This window comes from Cygnus atratus, chromosome 6 (assembly GCF_013377495.2).
Source record: "Cygnus atratus isolate AKBS03 ecotype Queensland, Australia chromosome 6, CAtr_DNAZoo_HiC_assembly, whole genome shotgun sequence".
Classification (NCBI taxonomy): Eukaryota; Metazoa; Chordata; class Aves; order Anseriformes; family Anatidae; genus Cygnus; species Cygnus atratus.
In genome coordinates, this window is record NC_066367.1 from 23,813,784 (window position 1) to 23,833,027 (window position 19,244).

The 19,244-nt window shown below is 60.7% G+C and overlaps 3 protein-coding genes and 1 long non-coding RNA gene across 5 annotated transcripts; all 4 read left to right on the forward strand.

The window, feature by feature from the left end:
- The first annotated feature begins 282 nt into the window (after window positions 1-282).
- LOC118243167 (tubulin alpha-5 chain-like) lies at window positions 283-3,859 on the forward strand. The gene is made up of 4 exons (XM_035537015.2): window positions 283-382; window positions 2,064-2,286; window positions 2,461-2,609; window positions 2,791-3,859. The coding sequence occupies exons 1-4, from the start codon at window positions 380-382 to the stop codon at window positions 3,760-3,762; spliced, it is 1,347 nt and encodes a 448-aa protein (XP_035392908.1). The 5' UTR covers window positions 283-379; the 3' UTR covers window positions 3,763-3,859.
- LOC118243168 (tubulin alpha-5 chain) lies at window positions 283-9,335 on the forward strand. 2 transcript variants are annotated; one of them, XM_050711483.1, is made up of 4 exons: window positions 283-382; window positions 7,255-7,477; window positions 7,919-8,067; window positions 8,268-9,335. In XM_050711483.1, exons 1-4 carry the CDS (start codon window positions 380-382, stop codon window positions 9,237-9,239), a joined length of 1,347 nt encoding a protein of 448 aa, XP_050567440.1. In that variant the 5' UTR covers window positions 283-379; the 3' UTR covers window positions 9,240-9,335. The 2 variants fall into 2 exon arrangements, with proteins under 2 accessions (XP_050567440.1, XP_035392909.1); XM_035537016.2 differs by lacking the exon at window positions 283-382 and adding an exon at window positions 5,964-6,055.
- A 3,301-nt stretch (window positions 9,336-12,636) lies between these two features.
- LOC126913354 (beta-galactosidase-1-like protein) lies at window positions 12,637-14,929 on the forward strand. Its single transcript, XM_050711662.1, is given in 6 exon segments — window positions 12,637-12,663; window positions 12,843-12,860; window positions 12,862-13,080; window positions 13,716-13,847; window positions 14,141-14,356; window positions 14,433-14,929. Coding segments are annotated over 6 exon segments (831 nt in total). The 3' UTR covers window positions 14,652-14,929.
- A 46-nt stretch (window positions 14,930-14,975) lies between these two features.
- On the forward strand, window positions 14,976-18,142 carry LOC126913346 (uncharacterized). The gene is made up of 3 exons (XR_007708482.1): window positions 14,976-15,040; window positions 15,632-15,779; window positions 17,396-18,142. It is a non-coding gene; the product is annotated as an uncharacterized LOC126913346 (long non-coding RNA).
- The last annotated feature ends 1,102 nt before the right edge of the window (window positions 18,143-19,244 follow it).

The window sequence follows — 19,244 nt, forward strand, 5'->3', positions numbered from 1 at the left end:
GTCACTGAATCACAGCAGCGAAAAGTCCCAGTGAATAACCCCCCTTGAGGTTACTGGAAGCCCCCCTGCCAGGACCAGCCCGGATGGGTGCAGGAGCAGCCTCGCAGCCCTCCTGTGCCCCCTGCCAGGCGGGGAGCTGGGGATGCTGCCCCTCGGTGGCCCTGCCACCGTGCCCAGCCTCACCTATGCAAACTCCTGCGAAATATCGGCGATGCACGCCAATTTATGCAAAGGCTGCGGGCGGGGCCGCCCGCCCCGAGCCCAGGGTGCCGCCCCCGGTATAAGGCGGCGGCGCGGCCGGGCCGGGCGTGCGGAGCTGCGGCAGCCCCGGGAGAGGCGGTGCGGAGCGGTGCGGTGCGGAGCGGTGCGGAGCGGCAGCATGGTGAGTGCTGGGGCGCCCCGAGGTGCCGGGAAGCCCGGGCAGGGCCCCCCCGGGGTGTCCGGGCAGTGGCCGGAGGGGTCCCGCACCCGGCGTGCCCCCCTGCCCCTGCCGGGTTTCAGCCTTTCCCCAGCTTCTGCTCGCACCCAGGCGCTCGGCGGCTCCTCCGAGCACCCCCTGCAGCCGTGTGAGCTGCTGGCGTCTGACGGCTCCTGGGCAAGGCGCGGGGAGACCTGCGTTTTGGCCGAACCCGTCACCGCGCCTCCTTCTCCATCCTCTGACAGCCCCTGGCCCCACGGCGGGCGGGTTTTGTGCCCGGTCTGCCGGGCTCTCGGACTGCAACCCCGCAGCCGAGCTCTGGGATCCAGCCCCGGCCTCACCCCCTGCCCTGCTGCTGTGCTGCCAGCTCCGGCTCTGGAGAGCATCAGGGTGCCCCGGCGCCCTGCCTGCTGCCCCAGGCCTGTCGGGGAGGGAAGGCAGAGCAAGGAGCCCTGTCCCGTGTCTTTCTTCTGGCCATCCCAGGGTGCTAACAGCAGTGTTGGCTGCACGCTTCTGCTGGGGGTCCTGGAGATTCCTCCCCGTTGGCTCGTTGTGATACCAAACCTCTATGGACCTGCTGGGGGGGACAGGGGAACTCCTCGTTCCTCAGCTTTGGGAAGGAAGGAGAGATGGACTTCTGGTCCTCACGAAGGGTACCAAGGCTTATCCCTGTCACTGCAGCCTCAGGAGAGCAGCTCAGAAAGCTCCCCAGATGCACAGAGCCAGGGCGTGCGTGCCGTGACCCGCACAGCCTCCCCGGGCGGCCGTCGCTGCCGTACCCCTGCGCACAAAATGGCTCCAGCGCCTTCCTGCCAGCTGACTCACAGCGGGGCACTGGCTGCTCTGGAAATCCGGTCTGGTTTGGATGCTCCTCTGCCTCGGCTGTGCCTGATGACGCATCCAACCCTTGGCAACAACAGGACCGAGGCACTGAGCGTTTTGGTGCTTGTCGAGAGGGCTGCAGCTTCTGCGGTGCCTCACCTGGAGGGAAGGAGGCTGCAGGACTGACCTCGGCCACACTTTCCCCGAGGCACTGCGCTGTAGGGGACCCTCCTGCATCAGCCCTTCAGCTCAGCTGCAAACTGAGCTAACGCCTCCCACTCCGGAGCTAATTTAGGGAAGCGGAGCCTCCGAGCATGGCAACCATTCACTGCTGCAAATTCCCCCCGTGCTGGGCTTCCATTCCCAACGCCGCCACCCCCCAGCTCTGGGGTCCGGGCGGTGCTGTGCCACCTCAGCCCGCAGCCCTGCTGTAGGTGCAGCAGATGGCCAGGGGCATGCCAGCTGCTGCGGGACCCCAGCCTCAGCTGCATGAGCGCTCATGCAATGGAGAAGGTGCTCCCTGGGTGCTTCCAGGGCTTTTGGCTGGGGCAGAGCAGGGAACATGCTGGCCTGGTGTCCCCGGCTCCAGCAGATGGGTCTCCATCCCCCCCAGGTGGGCAGTGCAGCGATGGGAGACAGAGCATGGGGTTTTGGTCAGGTCAGCGGGCTGGGATGAAGGCACCATGCTGTAGGACAGTGTGATATGAACAAGCTCGCGAGGCTGCCCTGTGCGGAGCACAGGGCTCCTGCGGGCACCTCAGCGCCTGCAGCAGCTCCATTCGTGGTCCCTGCTGACCTCTGTCCCATGTCTCCCCCTCCCCAGCGCGAGTGCATCTCCGTCCACGTCGGCCAGGCCGGCGTCCAGATGGGCAACACGTGCTGGGAGCTGTACTGCCTGGAGCACGGCATCCAGCCCGATGGGCAGATGCCCAGCGACAAGACCATCGGCGGGGGGGACGACTCCTTCACCACCTTCTTCTGCGAGACCGGCGCCGGGAAGCACGTCCCGCGGGCCATCTTCGTGGACCTGGAGCCCACCGTGATCGGTGAGTGCTGGGGCAGGGCCATGCGCGGCATGGGGGGCAGCCACTGACTGCTCTCCTGTTCCTGTCTGCACACCCCAGGTGGGCAGTGAGGGTGGTCACTAGTGCTAGGAGTAACCCAGCGTGTCTCCTGCCACCTTTCCCCACGGCCTCTGATATTGTGCTAACCTCTCCTAGATGAGGTTCGGGGAGGAGTCTACCGGCAGCTCTTCCACCCCGAGCAGATGATCACTGGCAAGGAGGACGCTGCCAACAACTACGCCCGCGGGCACTACACCATCGGCAAGGAGATCATCGACCAAGTGCTGGACAGGATCCGGAAGCTGGTGGGTAACTGCTGCTGGGGACGTGTCCCCTGGGCTGGGATCCATCACTGTGGTGGAGGTGGGAGCGTGCAGCGAGCCCTGCTGTGCCCTGGGAGGGGTCTGCATTAGCCCAAGTGAAACTCAGAAACCTCCCTCCAGCAAAGTCAGTGCGTGGAAGACTCTCACTCGTCTCTCCCTGCAGGCTGACCAGTGCACGGGCCTCCAGGGCTTCCTCGTGTTTCGCAGCTTCGGAGGCGGCACCGGCTCCGGATTCACCTCCCTGCTGATGGAGCGACTCTCTGTTGACTACGGCAAGAAGTCCAAGCTCGAGTTCTCCATCTACCCTGCCCCACAGGTCTCCACCGCTGTGGTGGAGCCCTACAACTCCATCCTCACCACCCACAGTACTTTAGAGCACTCGGACTGTGCCTTCATGGTGGACAACGAGGCCATCTATGATATCTGCCGCAGGAACCTGGACATCGAGCGCCCGACCTACACCAACCTCAACCGCCTCATCAGCCAGGTCGTCTCCTCCATCACCGCCTCGTTGAGGTTTGACGGGGCCCTGAACGTCGACCTGACCGAGTTCCAGACCAACCTGGTGCCCTACCCTCGCATCCACTTCCCCCTGGCCACCTACGCCCCGGTTGTTTCAGCCGAGAGGGCATATCACGAGCAGCTGTCGGTGGCCGAGATCACCAACTCGTGCTTCGAGCCGGCCAACCAGATGGTGAAGTGCGACCCTCGGCACGGCAAGTACATGGCGTGCTGCCTGCTGTACCGCGGGGACGTGGTGCCCAAGGACGTCAACGCCGCCATCGCCACCATCAAGACCAAGCGCAGCATCCAGTTCGTGGACTGGTGCCCCACGGGCTTCAAGGTGGGCATCAACTACCAGCCGCCCACCGTGGTGCCGGGGGGGGACCTGGCCAAGGTGCAGCGCGCCGTCTGCATGCTGAGCAACACCACGGCCATCGCCGAGGCCTGGGCTCGCCTCGACCACAAGTTCGACCTGATGTACGCCAAGCGCGCCTTCGTGCACTGGTACGTGGGCGAGGGCATGGAGGAGGGCGAGTTCTCCGAGGCGCGCGAGGACATGGCTGCCCTGGAGAAGGATTACGAGGAGGTGGGCCTGGACTCCTACGAGGACGAAGAGGAGGGCGAGGAGTAGAGACGCCGCGGCCCAAGGGGACCTTGCTCCTTCTCCCGTGTCTCCTGCGGGAACCTTTTGCAATAAACCGTTTGAGAGCCTCCGTGTCTCCCAGTAACCCCCCGGCTGCGTTGGTTTCTTGCCAGGTCAGGTGTGTGGTGAGCGCTGCTGCTGCTGCTGCTGCTGCTGCTATGCTTCCTCCCCGCGCTCTGCTCCTGCTCCTGTTTCAGCTCGCTCCCCACACAGGCAAGAGCCCCATACCTGGGGGAGGAGGAGAGGACACAGCATGTTCTGGTTAAAAACCCAGCCATGTCCAGCAAAGGGATCAGGAGGAAACCTGATGCTGTGATGGGAGAGAAACCTAGCTCTGTTCCTGAATTCGAAGGGCACGGAAGAAGAGGGAAATGTCTCCCCTTGGAGCAGCCTGCAATAGTTTTGAGTCTTCTCAGTGTGCTCTTGGTCTCTGTGAGCAGGGATTTGGGAAGGCACCCCAGGAGGCTGAACTCAACTGGAAAGAAGGATTAAAGTAGGAACAGCCTGGCCATCGCTTGTTCTTGTGCTGGAGCTGATGCCAGAGGGTTTCAAAGGAGCCCCCATGACTTTTGGTTCCATTTTATGCCTCTCCTATGGTAGCTTCTGGGGATGCCATAGGCACATCCTGACGGAGCAGCTCCCTTCTTCCCTCTTTGTCAGGACAGGGCAGTGCTGCTGCCAGCCCTTCCCTCACACCCACGGGATCTGGCTCTCCGTCACGCAGTGCCTGTGCCTGCTCCCAGCCTGACTCTGCCACTGGCACCACGCTGAGACCTCTCCCTGTGCTGCCTGGTGCCCGAACATCCAGACCTCGTCTCCTTCCTCCAGCTGCAAACGGGAGATTTGTGTTACCCGTTATCCAGCACGCTGGGGCCGGAGATTAATTTTCCCTGCTTAACGCTTACGCTCCAGCTACGCTGACCCCCGGGGGCTGTCCTCCACTGCTCTCCTCCTCCCGGCATGCACCCGTGTCCGCTGGAGGGGAAAGTGTGAGCCAGCAGCGGGCCGCACCGATTCCTGGAGCGGGGCCAGGCGCATGTCCCAGTGCGCAGGGCTGCTCCGTGGCTCCTGGCGCTGTTCCCTGTGTCCGGAGCGCCGGGCTCAGACTGAGCGGTGCCGGCCGCTGCGCCAGGGCAGGAGCTGCTGCCCCTCGTGCTGGGCACTGCTCCCCACAGCTCCTTGCCATGTCTGAGTGTGGGGCGAGGAAGGACCCTGCTCCTCCAGGAGTAATCCCACTGCATCGGTAACTTCTCCCCGTACCTTTGGAGAGACCTGACTGCTGCCAGGAGCACACAGGACACAACCACAGCTCCTGTTTGTTTGTTTGTTTGTTTTCTGAAGGCTAGCCTGCACCTCTGCCTTAGACCCCACTGCAGGGGGTACCCAGCAGCTTCTCCTGGCATGTTCCCAGGTAGCAGAGCCCCTGTCCCCAAGGGCAGGGAGTGCTGTGTGAGACCGTGTCCTGGCGGCAAGGACAGAGCCCTCTCCGTGCCGTGCTCAGTGCACAAGGCTGGAGTGCTGGGGTCTGCTTTTCCCCAGCCAGTGAGGCTGGCAGTGGCTCGCACATCCCCAGCAGCAGCACCAGCCCTGGCCCCGGGGGGGCTGCACTCCCCCAGAGGGGTTTCTCTGTGTGCAGGCACGAGGAGTCACTTGGGTATCAACAAATGGGTGCAGTCACCCCTCTTTCCAGCCCCGCAGCCCAGACTGGCTGTGCCCTTCTGCAGTCTCACCGGGTGCCCGGTGCTGCCTGCCTGTCCCCACCCTTGGGGAAGGGCAGCCCCTGGCCAGAGGATCCCCAAGTGCTGAGATGGCCAAGGGACGTTTTGGGGCACCCTGATCTCCAGACCTGGTCCTCATCTCTCACTTGTTTCTCCTCTTTTCTCCTGCTCTAGGGACCCAGGTGCTGCAGCCCTGGAGTTCTTGGGGTGTGGGGGGGTGGGGGTTAGCTCCCAGCAGAGTTTGGGGTGAGGGGGGGCTGGTGGCAGAGCAGTTATGGGGCTGCTGTACCCTGTCCCGTGGCTGAGCCCTGCCTCCTGGTGCCCACAGCCCCGGCACCCTGGGGTCCCCCCCCGGTGCGCAGGGACCCAGGCAGGCTCCGCCGCCCCGGGGGAGCTTCCCCCCGCCCCGCATGCAAATGTACCCAAATGAGGGGGGCGTGGCGGCACCAGACCCCTCCCCGCTATAAGAAGTTCGCTGCGGCGGGGATTGCAGCAGCCGCAGCTCCACACCGAGCCCAGCCGCACCGAGCCGCCGGGACAGCCCGGGCCCCCCCCGCAGCATGGTGAGTGCGCACCGGGCACCGGGCACGGCGGGGGGGGCGCCCCGGTAGCGGTGGGGGGCACGGTGGAGCCACCGCGACGCGCCCCCTCCTTCCCAACCGTGACCTTGGGCAGCCCCACCGGGCCCTGCCTGGGGGCAGCCGCCCCCCGCCGCTCCGGTGTCCCCTCGGTGTCCCCTCGGTGTCCCCCCGGACCCGTCCCCGCTGCCCCCGCGGGGGGGGCGCCGGTTTGGGGGGGGGGTGGCCGCGACCTCTCCGGTGGCGCCCGGTGCGCGGTGGCCGCGGACGGACGGGGACAGGTGCCGGGGGGAGGCGACAGCCGGGCACCGGGGCGGGGGGCTCGGCTCGGTTCCCCCTCGCTGCACCGGGGGGTCCCCGTCGGGGCTGGGAGCAGAGGGCTCGTCCCGTCCCGTCCCGTCCCGTCCCGTCCCGCGGGGGCTCTGGCGGCGGCGGTGCGGGCAGGGGCCGCTGGCCAAAGCGGGCGACCGCCTGCGCCCTGTCCCGGGGGCCCGGGGCTATATTTAGAGTCCCGGCGGGGGCCGGGGCCGTGCCAGCAGCCGCAGCGCCCTGCCCCGGGCCGGCCCCGCTGCCCTTCGGCCCCGGCCCCCCCGGCCCCGCGCCCCGGGCCTGGAGCCCTTCGCCCTCCCCGGGGTGCCCGCGGCGGTGCCGCACCGTCCCCGTCCCCAGTACGGTGCCGGGGCAGGGGTGCCAGGGAGCCACCGGCATGTCCCCTGCCCGCTGCCCACCCCAGGGCTTTGCAGCTTAGGGACAGGGCTGCGTAACCCCGGGGGAGTCCCCGTGCTGCCCCCCTGTCCCAAAGCCCCCTGCCCAGCTCCGGAGCAGGAATGTTTTGGGGCTCCCCCGTGCTGGCTGCGTCTCCGGGACAGGAATGTGCCCGCGTCAGCTCGTCGGGCTGCCACGACGTGGGGAAGGGGCTGAGGCTGCCGGAGCAGCCCGGGAGGCCCGAGGCAGCATGTGCATGGCTGGCGGCACGCAGCGATGGCCGGGCCGCCGGGAGGGACGCCAGGTCCCAATCCGAGGGCAGTGAGGGCAGAGTGGGGCCGCTCGGCGGCACGTAGCTTGTGCAAGAGGAAGCGTGCTCCCCGGCGGGTGGCCGTGGGGCACCGGCACCAGGCAGGGCCCCCCGTGGGGTGGGCTGGAGGGCGCTGTGCCGGGCTCTGACCCTGCCTCCCCCTCCCCAGCGCGAGTGCATCTCCGTCCACGTCGGCCAGGCCGGCGTCCAGATGGGCAACACGTGCTGGGAGCTGTACTGCCTGGAGCACGGCATCCAGCCCGACGGGCAGATGCCCAGCGACAAGACCATCGGCGGGGGGGACGACTCCTTCACCACTTTCTTCTGCGAGACCGGCGCCGGGAAGCACGTCCCGCGGGCCATCTTCGTGGACCTGGAGCCCACCGTGATCGGTGAGTGCTGGGGCAGGGCCGTGTGTGACACAGGGGGCAGCCCCGGGTGGGCAGCGAGCGGCTGCTGTGCGCTGCCTGCAGGGTCTCCTGCAACCTGTAACCCCAGGAGAAGCCACAAAGCTCCGCACCGGCTTTGTTACTGAAATGTCCTGGAGGCAGCGGTGCTGGTAGCCTCTGCTCTGCACGTGTGTGCAGAGAGAAACCAGCCCAACCGGCACAGCAGCTCCCATGGGCGGGAGAAGCCGAGCTCCTGCGCAGGGAGGTGGCAGCCACCTCCGTCTGGAGCAGAAACCTGCTGCCCGTGGTGGCCCCAGTGATATGCGGGTCCTGGGCTGTGCCCCGGGCAGGTGGAGCTGGGAGGAGGATGAGGGACGGGGCTCGCACCAGCCTGGCTGTTACCAGCAGCCTGCCCCAGGCTCAGCTCTCCCCGATCTCTCCTAGATGAGGTGCGGGCTGGGATCTACCGGCAGCTCTTCCACCCCGAGCAGCTCATCACCGGCAAGGAGGACGCTGCCAACAACTACGCCCGCGGGCACTACACCATCGGCAAGGAGATCATCGACCAAGTGCTGGACAGGATCCGGAAGCTGGTGGGTAACTGCTGCTGGGGACGTGTCCCCTGGGCTGGGCTGTGTCGTCCTGCTGGGGGTCAGAGCCCCCCTGTGCCCTGGGAGGGGTCTGTAGATGCTCGTGGCAGGGATGGGGAAAGTCCTGAAGGACTTCTGGACAGGCAGGTGTTGACAGGGAGATCAGCAGCAGAGCAATCGCATGCTTCTCTCTCTCCCTGCAGGCTGACCAGTGCACGGGCCTCCAGGGCTTCCTTGTTTTTCATAGCTTCGGAGGCGGCACCGGCTCCGGATTCACCTCCCTGCTGATGGAGCGACTCTCTGTTGACTACGGCAAGAAGTCCAAGCTCGAGTTCTCCATCTACCCTGCCCCACAGGTCTCCACCGCTGTGGTGGAGCCCTACAACTCCATCCTCACCACCCACACCACCCTGGAGCACTCGGACTGTGCCTTCATGGTGGACAACGAGGCCATCTATGACATCTGCCGCAGGAACCTGGACATCGAGCGCCCGACCTACACCAACCTCAACCGCCTCATCAGTCAGATCGTCTCCTCCATCACCGCCTCGTTGAGGTTTGACGGGGCCCTGAACGTCGACCTGACCGAGTTCCAGACCAACCTGGTGCCCTACCCTCGCATCCACTTCCCCCTGGCCACCTACGCCCCCGTCATCTCTGCAGAGAAGGCCTACCACGAGCAGCTGTCGGTGGCCGAGATCACCAACTCGTGCTTCGAGCCGGCCAACCAGATGGTGAAGTGCGACCCTCGGCACGGCAAGTACATGGCGTGCTGCCTGCTGTACCGCGGGGACGTGGTGCCCAAGGACGTCAACGCCGCCATCGCCACCATCAAGACCAAGCGCAGCATCCAGTTCGTGGACTGGTGCCCCACGGGCTTCAAGGTGGGCATCAACTACCAGCCGCCCACCGTGGTGCCGGGGGGGGACCTGGCCAAGGTGCAGCGCGCCGTCTGCATGCTGAGCAACACCACGGCCATCGCCGAGGCCTGGGCTCGCCTCGACCACAAGTTCGACCTGATGTACGCCAAGCGCGCCTTCGTGCACTGGTACGTGGGCGAGGGCATGGAGGAGGGCGAGTTCTCCGAGGCGCGCGAGGACATGGCTGCCCTGGAGAAGGATTACGAGGAGGTGGGCCTGGACTCCTACGAGGACGAAGAGGAGGGCGAGGAGTAGAGACGCCGCGGCCCAAGGGGACCTTGCTCCTTCTCCCGTGTCTCCTGCGGGAACCCTTTGCAATAAACCGTTTGAGAGCCTCCGTGTCTCCCAGTAACCCCCCGGCTGCGTTGGTTTCTTGCCAGGTCAGGTGTGTGGTGAGCGCTGCTGCTGCTGCTGCTGCTGCTGCTGCTGCTATGCTTCCTCCTTGCACTCTGCTCTTTCTCCTGCTCCAGCTCACTCCCCACGCAGGTAAGTGTCCCCGGGGCCACAGCGCACATCCCGCACTGCTCCAGGATGTGCACATCCTGCCTGGTCCAGGCAGGGTGGGTACCGCTTCCTCCTGTGGATGGCCCTGCTTCGTACCTGGAGCCCAGAGGAGCAGATTCAGCCAGAGCAACAAAACGTCTGTGGCTGCTGAGACATCTCCCCACGTGCAGCCAGTGGGGTAGGTGGGCTGGGCTGGAAGGAGAGTGTTGGGAGTGAAGGGAGCAGCCCTGTGCCCCTGCCCCTGCAGCCACAGCACAGGGCAAGGGCCGTGCCCAAGCTCTGCGGTGCATCAGGTGCACCCTGCGAGGGCATCCAGCGCAGTGTGAATCCCTGTGGCTGCTTTACTGCCGTGTTGTGGTGGAGGATTAAAGGAGGAGAACGCTCCCTGTGGAAACCACTTGGCTGCATCGTTTATTTCCCCCCCCACACACCTGCCTGTGGGCATTGCACCTGCTGTGTGTCCCAGTGAGCCCTCCCAGCTGCTAGGCTGCGGGTGCCCGTAGCGCTGGGGTGTTTGCAGAGCAGGCCCTGCTGTCCCAAAGCTGTCCTTGTCACATAAAGCTGGGCTGCTGCTCCTTCTGCCCATTCCCTGCCCTGTGCCCACACTGTGCTGAGCCCCCTTCTCCTGCTGGTGCTGCCTCGGAGGGCCTGCACAGCAGTGCCCAGCCCCAGCTGTAGGTGGGAGATTTGTGTTAACTCTCATCCATCAGGCACGCTGGGGCCGGAGATTAATTTTCCCTGCTTAATGCTAATGCTGTGGCTGTGCCGACCCACCAGGGCTGTCCTGCCGTGCCCTTCCCCTCCGGCAGCACTACGCTGCAGGCTCTGGCTGCCTGTTCAACCCAGAACGCACGTCCCGCTCACCCCATGCCCCGGCAGGAACAGGGACACCATCCACACCTCTGCAATAAAGAACATCTTTTACTCAAAACACGAGGCAACGTAGGCGCTGAGGGCGGCGGTGGAGCAGGCACCGGGTCTCGCCTGCCCCCTGCCTCGCTCCAGCACCTGGCTGGGCCCCGACCACGGCTCTGCCCTGGGCAGGAGTGCCCCCTTGGGGTGCCGTGCTGGACACCCTGCTCCTCTGTAAGCGCCTGTGTTTAGCAGCAGGTCGTGTGTACCAGTCCTGGGGCTCAGCCCTGGGCTGTGCGAGCCCCCAGCAGCAGCGTTTGGGGCACAAACCCCCAGCACACACCGCCAGAGTGCCTTAGACCCCACTGCAGGGGGTACCCAGCAGCTTCTCCTGGCATGTTCCCAGGTAGCAGAGCCCCTGTCCCCAAGGGCAGGGAGTGCTGTGTGAGACCGTGTCCTGGCGGCAAGGACAGAGCCCTCTCCGTGCCGTGCTCATTGCACAAGGCTGGAGTGCTGGGGTCTGCTTTTCCCCAGCCAGTGATGCTGGCAGTGGCTCGCACATCCCCAGCAGCAGCACCAGCCCTGGCCCCGGGGGGGCTGCACTCCCCCAGAGGGGTTTCTCTGTGTGGCAGGCACGAGGAGTCACTTGGGTATCAACAAATGGGTGCAGTCACCCCTCTTTCCAGCCCCGCAGCCCAGACTGGCTGTGCCCTTCTGCAGTCTCACCGGGTGCCCGGTGCTGCCTGCCTGTCCCCACCTTTGGGGAAGGGCAGCCCCTGGCCAGAGGATCCCCAAGTGCTGAGATGGCCAAGGGACGTTTTGGGGCACCCTGATCTCCAGACCTGGTCCTCATCTCTCACTTGTTTCTCCTCTTTTCTCCTGCTCTAGGGACCCAGGTGCTGCAGCCCTGGAGTTCTTGGGGTGTGGGGGGGGGGTGGGGGTTAGCTCCCAGCAGAGTTTTGGGGTGAGGGGGGGCTGGTGGCAGAGCAGTTATGGGGCTGCTGTACCCTGTCCCGTGGCTGAGCCCTGCCTCCTGGTGCCCACAGCCCCGGCACCCTGGGGTCCCCCCCCCGGTGCGCAGGGACCCAGGTAGGCTCCCGCCGCCCCGGGGGAGCTTCCCCCCGCCCCGCATGCAAATGTACCCAAATGAGGGGGGCGTGGCGGCACCGGACCCCTCCCCGCTATAAGAAGTTCGCTGCGGCGGGGATTGCAGCAGCCGCAGCTCCACACCGAGCCCAGCCGCACCGAGCCGCCGGGACAGCCCGGGCCCCCCCCGCAGCATGGTGAGTGCGCGCCGGGCACCGGGCACGGCGGGGGGGGCGCCCCGGTAGCGTGGGGGGCACGGTGGAGCCACCGCGACGCGCCCCCTCCTTCCCAACCGTGACCTTGGGCAGCCCCACCGGGCCCTGCCTGGGGGCAGCCGCCCCCGCCGATCCCCCCCCCTCCGGTGTCCCCTCGGTGTCCCCTCGGTGTCCCCCCGGACCCGTCCCCGCTGCCCCGCGGGGGGGGCGCCGGTTTGGGGGGGGGGTGGCCGCGACCTCTCCGGTGGCGCCCGGTGCGCGGTGGCCGCGGACGGACGGGGACAGGTGCCGGGGGGAGGCGACAGCCGGGCACCGGGGCGGGGGGCTCGGCTCGGTTCCCCCTCGCTGCACCGGGGGTCCCCGTCGGGGCTGGGAGCAGAGGGCTCGTCCCGTCCCGTCCCGTCCCGTCCGTCCCGCGGGGGCTCTGGCGGCGGCGGTGCGGGCAGGGCGCCGCTGGCCAAAGCGGCGGGGCGACCGCCTGCCCTGTCCCGGGGGCCCGGGGCTATATTTAGAGTCCCGGCGGGGGGCCGGGGCCGTGCCAGCATGGCCGCAGCGCCCTGCCCCGGGCCGGCCCCGCTGCCCTTCGGCCCCGGCCCCCCCGGGCCCCGCGCCCCGGGCCTGGAGCCCTTTCGCCCTCCCCGGGGTGCCCGCGGCGGTGCCGCACCGTCCCCGTCCCCAGTACGGTGCCGGGGCAGGGGTGCCAGGGAGCCACCGGCATGTCCCCTGCCCGCTGCCCACCCCAGGGCATTGCAGCTTAGGGACAGGGGCTGCGTAACCCCGGGGGAGTCCCCGTGCTGCCCCCTGTCCCAAAGCCCCCCTGCCCAGCTCCGGAGCAGGAATGTTTTGGGGCTTCCCCCCGTGCTGGCTGCGTCTCCGGGACAGGAATGTGCCCGCGTCAGCTCGTCGGGCTGCCACGACGTGGGGAAGGGGCTGAGGCTGCCGGAGCAGCCTGGGAGGGCCCGAGGCAGCATGTGCATGGCTGGCGGCACGCAGCGATGGCCGGGCCGCGGGAGGGACGCCAGGTCCCAATCCGAGGGCAGTGAGGGCAGAGTGGGGCCGCTCGGCGGCACGTAGCTTGTGCAAGAGGAAGCGTGCTCCCCGGCGGGTGGCCGTGGGGCACCGGCACCAGGCAGGGCCCCCCGTGGGGTGGGCTGGAGGGCGCTGTGCCGGGCTCTCTGACCCTGCCTCCCCCTCCCCCTAGCGCGAGTGCATCTCCGTCCCACGTCGGCCAGGCCGGCGTCCAGATGGGCAAACACGTGTGCTGGGAGCTGTACTGCCTGGAGCACGGCATCCAGCCCGACGGGCAGATGCCCAGCGACAAGACCATCGGCGGGGGGGACGACTCCTTCACCACCTTCTTCTGCGAGACCGGCGCCGGGAAGCACGTCCCGCGGGCCATCTTCGTGGACCTGGAGCCCACCGTGATCGGTGAGTGCTGGGCAGGGCCGTGTGTGACACAGGGGGCAGCCCCGGGTGGGCAGCGAGCGGCTCTGCTGTGCGCTGCCTGCAGGGTCTCCTGCACCTGTAACCCCAGGAGAAGCCACAAAGCTCCGCACCGGCTTTGTTACTGAAATGTCCTGGAGGCAGCGGTGCTGGTAGCCTCTGCTCTGCACGTGTGTGCAGAGAGAAACCAGCCCAACCGGTCACTAGCAGCTCCCATGGGCGGGAGAAGCCGAGCCCTGCGCAGGGAGGTGGCAGCCACCTCCGTCTGGAGCAGAAACCTGCTGCCCGTGGTGGCCCAGTGATATGCGGGTCCTGGCTGTGCCCCGGGCAGGTGGAGCTGGGAGGAGGATGAGGGACGGGGCTCGCACCAGCCTGGCTGTTACCAGCAGCCTGCCCAGGCTCAGCTCTCCCCGATCTCTCTAGATGAGGGCGGGCTGGGATCTACCGGCAGCTCTTCCACCCCGCTGAGCCCCCGAGGGGCACCCCGCTGGCCTGTTTGTGTCCCCTTGGGGGCAGCAGGCAGCCCTGGGCTGGCTCTAGGGGGAGAAGGCAGCGGGATGCTGTGCTGGCAGCATTTGGGGTGGCGGGACTGGGGTGTGGGGAGGCAGTGCTGACCACCCTGTGTCTGCAGGAGTACCAGGGCACGCTGGAGCGGGACGGGCAGACCACGCTGCGTGTGACCGGCAGGGCAGGGGACGCGCTGGACGTGCTCCTGGAGAACATGGGCAGGCTCAGCTTCGGGGCCAACTTCAGCGACTTCAAGGTGAGGGGAAACAGCCAAACAGCCCCCTCCTGCCCCCTCCCACAGACGCTATCCGGGCACCCTGAGCCCTGTTCCCTGGTTAACCTTGCACTATCTCCCCCTTCCTCCGCACCCACCCACTGGTGTGACCCTGGGCAGGGGGCAAATCCAGCGGGACCAGGATAAAGCAGTGGGATTGGCATCGCCTTCTCCTGGTGCTGTGGCAGCCAGGATCGTGCAGCCCCTCCCATGGGATCCTATTCCGTTCCCAGGGCAAACCCCACTGCCTCATTTTCCCTCCTCCACCACCACAGGGCTTGCTGGGGAACCTCTCCTTGGACTCCAGCCTGCTCAGCAACTGGCTCATCTACCCCCTGGCCATAGATGCTGCCGTCCAGCAGGGCTGGCCCCACGCTGCCCGGCCACAATCAAGCGGTAGGGGCAGATCGGGGCCAGCCTTCTACACCGGGACCTTTGAGACCCCTGGCATTGCCTGGGACACCTTTGTGAAGTTCCCAGGTTGGAGCAAGGTAAGGTCGTGCAGAGCGAGGAGAGCGGATGAGGGGGTGGAGAGGGGCACAGCTCAGTCCCATCTCCCTCTTCCAGGGCCAGCTGTGGATAAACGGCTTCAACCTGGGCCGGTACTGGCCCCGCCGTGGGCCCCAGCAGACCCTCTTTGTGCCTGGCTCAGTCCTGCGTGTTGGCTGCCCCAACAACATCACGGTGCTGGAGCTGGAGGGAGCACCTCCCACCCCCTTCCTGCTCTTCCTCGACCAACCCCTTCTCAACAGGACCCTCAGCCCCAGCACCTGGACTGCAGAATAAACACGGGGCTGCCAGGCACTGTCACGTGCCTGGTATGTGTCTCATGCACACCATGGTACGTGGGTGAGGGTACAGAGGAGGGCGAGTTCTCTGAGGCACGTGAGGACATGGCTGCCCTGGAGAAGGATTACGAGGAGGTGGGCCTGGACTCCTACGAGGACGAAGAGGAGGCAAGGAGTAGAGAAGCCACAGCCAAAGAGGACCGTGCTCCTTCTCCCGTGTCTCCTGCGGGAACCCTTTGCAATAAACCGTTTGAGAGCCTCCGTGTCTCCCAGTAATCCCCCGGCTGCGTTGGTTTCTTGCCAGGTCAGGTGTGTGGTGAGCGCTGCTGCTGCTGCTGCTGCTGCTGCTGCTATGCTTCCTCCCCGCTTCCTCAACACCGTGCAGGTGTAAGTGCCAGGGCGATTCCTTGCCCCAAAACTGGGTTCCCCGGTCACCAGGAGGGGGATCAGCCCGTACACTGAGCTCTGTCACTGGGAGCAACTCTGTACCTGCAACTTTCCTCTTCCCTGAGTGAGAAAATACATGTTTACTGTTGTCTTCACTAGCAACCCTCTACCATATCCTCTGTGTGGCCAAGAGGGAAAAATAGTGAATTTGGGTTCTTGCCTCAGAAGAGGCATTTATTTGTAGACTAAATTCAGCTAGTGAACAGCAAACCCAGTGAATGGGGAGTAAGGATGAAAAAGTATGTGGTTTGAAAGCCTGCAAAATAAGGGAAGTAGGAAAGAGTCTGGTGTGGAGGTCCACTCAGAAGACATGTGCCCATTCAGGCACATCAACTGCCAGTGCAATGACAACCTGGAAACTGAAACTCCCTACTCCTTTGGTTGGTTGGTTTTAAAAGAAATACTCTTGGGTGACAGAAGCCAACAGGCACTAGTGATAAGCTAGGTGTACAAGTTTTCAGAGGGGGTTGTAGCAGACCATATTTCTCTTTAAGTAGGGGATTTGAGTAATCGATCGTGTTTCTCCTGAAGATCAAGAAACCACAGTGCTCCCTGAAACGTGGGATGATATGCAAAACCAGCAACTCAAGGTAGTGGAACTAAAACCAGAAACAAAGGACTACAGAGAGGTGGCAGAAAGGTTTCTGAAGACCAGCTTCAGCTTCTAAAAATTGAAAAGGTAAAAGCATGTTACCGTTTCTAAGCATAAATACTTTGATAACAACTCATGAATAACGACTAGTAAACAGTGGAAAAATAAATCCTGTTAGGACTTATGGGACAAGACTATATGGGAAAAGAAGCAGACACAGTTTTATCTGCTTTCCTGATTGACTTATGTTTATAATTAATTGTCTGAAGAGGATGCACAAAACTTTCAATACCTGCACAGGTATTTAATGTGATGTTTATGAACTTCAAACCTGTTGCAAAATATCTCCACTCTCAAGAAGAAGCTGCTTCTGACGCCAAGATTATGATGCTGAAAACATGCCAAGTCGGGTGATTTTAATGGAAGTGCCTGTGTGTATGGTCTCTGTTCAGGTAGCTACTATGCATTTTTCTCTTCTGCTTATTCAAGTGTCAAAACTCAGCAAGCAGAGGGGATTCCCTGTCCAGAAACAAGGGAAAAGCAATTTGCTAATGAAGGCTGTTACTGCTTAGGTCTACACAAATACTCTTCCTAAAAAACTTCCTGTTTGAGCACTACTGACTGTTCACTTCTGGTAGCATAGAAGCATGTGCCAGACTGCTTGCCAGTGTGTTAATCCTCAAGAGGGTAACCCTGCTTTGAGCTGGCTTGATTATGTAAAGCCAGTTTTGACATTATGTTGATATCCAGTAAATTTTTTGCAGTCAAGCTATTAGCTTCAAGCATTAGCTACTCCTGAAATGACAAGGCTGCATACCTCTGCATGTAAGTGTCCCTTTTGCATAGGCATCAACTACTCAGCAGTCAAGTTACATGAGAGGTTATTCGGGACGTTTCCCCAAAGAGTAAGAGATTAGTGGCAGTAATGCCATCTGTTTTACCAATTTTAATCAGCATCAATTTGATGTTGCATCAAGTTAAGCTATTTGGAGCAAGTCTTAAGCAATTGCTCCTAAAGTTTCATTAGATCACTTTTGCTATAGTAGAGCAGAGCATCTTCTGCCTTAACCCATATGTGCTTGGCAGGTGGGTGTTTTGCAAGTTTCTGGGTCATACACAAAACTATCCCATATTATTTCCCTGTTGCATTTTGGGTTGGGTTCTGCGATCTGTTGTGCTGAAGTCTGGAGTGATGTGCCTAACTTATTTTATAATGTAGCCTACATGTGTTGTAGCTAGGAGTAGAATCTTGGAACACTGAATTGTTGATACGCTGATGCTTTTCATGACAACAAGCTAAAAAAAAAAGAAAAAGTCTTAATTTCAAACTTTGCAGATTGAAAGGGTACAGAACCCATTTTTGTGGAAGATCTACCAAATAAAAAAGCATCAAATGGCTGAGAAAAATGTCAGTGGAGATGACGAGAAGCTTTTGTTTCATGGGACAAGTAAGGAGTCCTTAACCTTAATTAACAACTCTGGATTTAATTGGAGCTATGCTGGAATGCACAGTAATGTGAATTTCAAAACTGCTCATTTCCTTGAATAGGGCTAGGAATAACTCATGTCCTCTGTGTAGTCTTGCCTTGTATGCAAAATGTTCTGTTTTGTTAAATCTCCCTATTGCTGTCATTAGAGCCTGTGAATCTCTTGGCAGATAAGTGATTGTTATTAATGAAATACACTTTTTTTTCTGACTATAGCTGCAAACTTTGGAAATGGAATGAACTTTGCTGTTAATGCCAGCTATTCTGCCCACGACACCTATTCTAAACCAAATGTGGATGGAAAGAAGTACATGTACGTGGCTCGAGTATTTTTGGAGAATGTTCTCAAGGGACAAGAGGATCAATTACTCCAGCAGCAAAAAGTGCTAGCAACTCCATGGATCTATTTGATAGTTCAACTGATAATGGAAACAATTCATCCATGTTTATCATATTTAATGACATTCAAGCTTACCCAGAATAGCTTATCACTTTCACTAGATGAGCATTTTGATTGCAGCCAAGTTTGCATGTCTCTTCATTTTATAAATCTGTCCTGCACATTAATATGTATATATATATCAGTGAAAACAAATAGTTTTATCAAATAAATTTCTTAGAGCTTGTTTATATTTAAGCAACCTTTGGCAATTTTTGATAGCACTGCCATAGACTACTTTTTTCCACTTGGAGCAGTTGAACGTATCGAACAGGAGTTCAATTTGACATGTAACTTAACAGTAGTTTTCAGTAGAAATCCTACATCTGTCCACCCGCTTTATGCTATCTTGGCCTTTCCATGCAGCATTCTGGCCATCCTAGTTGCAATAAAGAGTGGGTAGTGCTGTTGGGGGATTGAAAGAGACATTCTCTCAACCACTGATTGCATGGCATTGCATTTCTGATAGAGTATGAGAAGCTATCATAAATTATAATGCTGACTGTCATTTACTGTGGATTTCAGTAAATGAACTAATTGTAGTTAATGGCTTGTGTTTGTCTAAAACAGTCTCTCGAGATATTTAGCATTGGTTTTCAAAAGTTCACTTACAGGCAACTACTTGGGGATTGAATTCTCTAATATGGTGTTGCTTGATTTTAATACGATAGCCCTCCCGGGCATGTCAGTAAGAGGATTTGTAAACCTCAACCAACCTTCTGCAATTAGTTAATACTCAAATTAATTAGGTATAGCCTAAGAGAGCCATGAAAACAAGCGTAAGGAAGGTGTTCCTGCTCTTGTACACTACCTGTAGTGCCCTTCCTGTGATGTTAAGGAGAAAAGAACAGGGCAAAGAAAGGCAAGGGGTGCGTGTGTTGGAAGAGGGGAGGTGAGGTTTGTTTGTGTGTTTGTTTCATTGGGTTAAGGCCTTTTTGACAAGGCTTGAGGAAATAGTTTATTTCAAAGACCTAATCATTAACCAAGCCAAAGTTCAGATTCTTTGGGGGTGGGGGGAGAATCAGAGCAATATAATCTCTGTAGCATACTGACAATAAAAAAAATACTTTTAACAGCATCAGGTGTCGTGAGGTCTACTGAGAAAGCACAATGGTGCAGCACCTCCAACTTTTTAGCAGTTCTTGGCTCTGCTGAATTTATCAGGTTTGTCTTGTTATTTGGTTGGATGATTAGGAGACAATTATCAATTACTTCTTTTTAATACTTAGGTTGCTACTAGCTGAAAGTTTTTGCTAATATAGCTTTCATATGTCCCCTGCAGCCATTCAAAAATGAAACTTCACGTGGGGTTCTAAAAGCAACTAGCTTTTCTCCAGTGTTATTAAGATTTTATTAAGAATTAATACTGTTTTGCAAACTGAAAGGATATGTATTTATCTCTGGTTAAAGAGGGTAATGCAGTTAACTAAACAGTGCTCAAAAAGCTCTCGAGTGCAGTTTACAACACCAAGCACTCATAGCCTGTCTTGGCCATGATATAAACTCTTTTCACATTGCAATTTTTCTTTAGTCTTTCAAACTTTCACTTTTTATACTCACAGAGGTGGGGACACTTGCTGAACTTCAGAAGACTGGAAAAACTTTGATCATTACTGGATGTGCAGT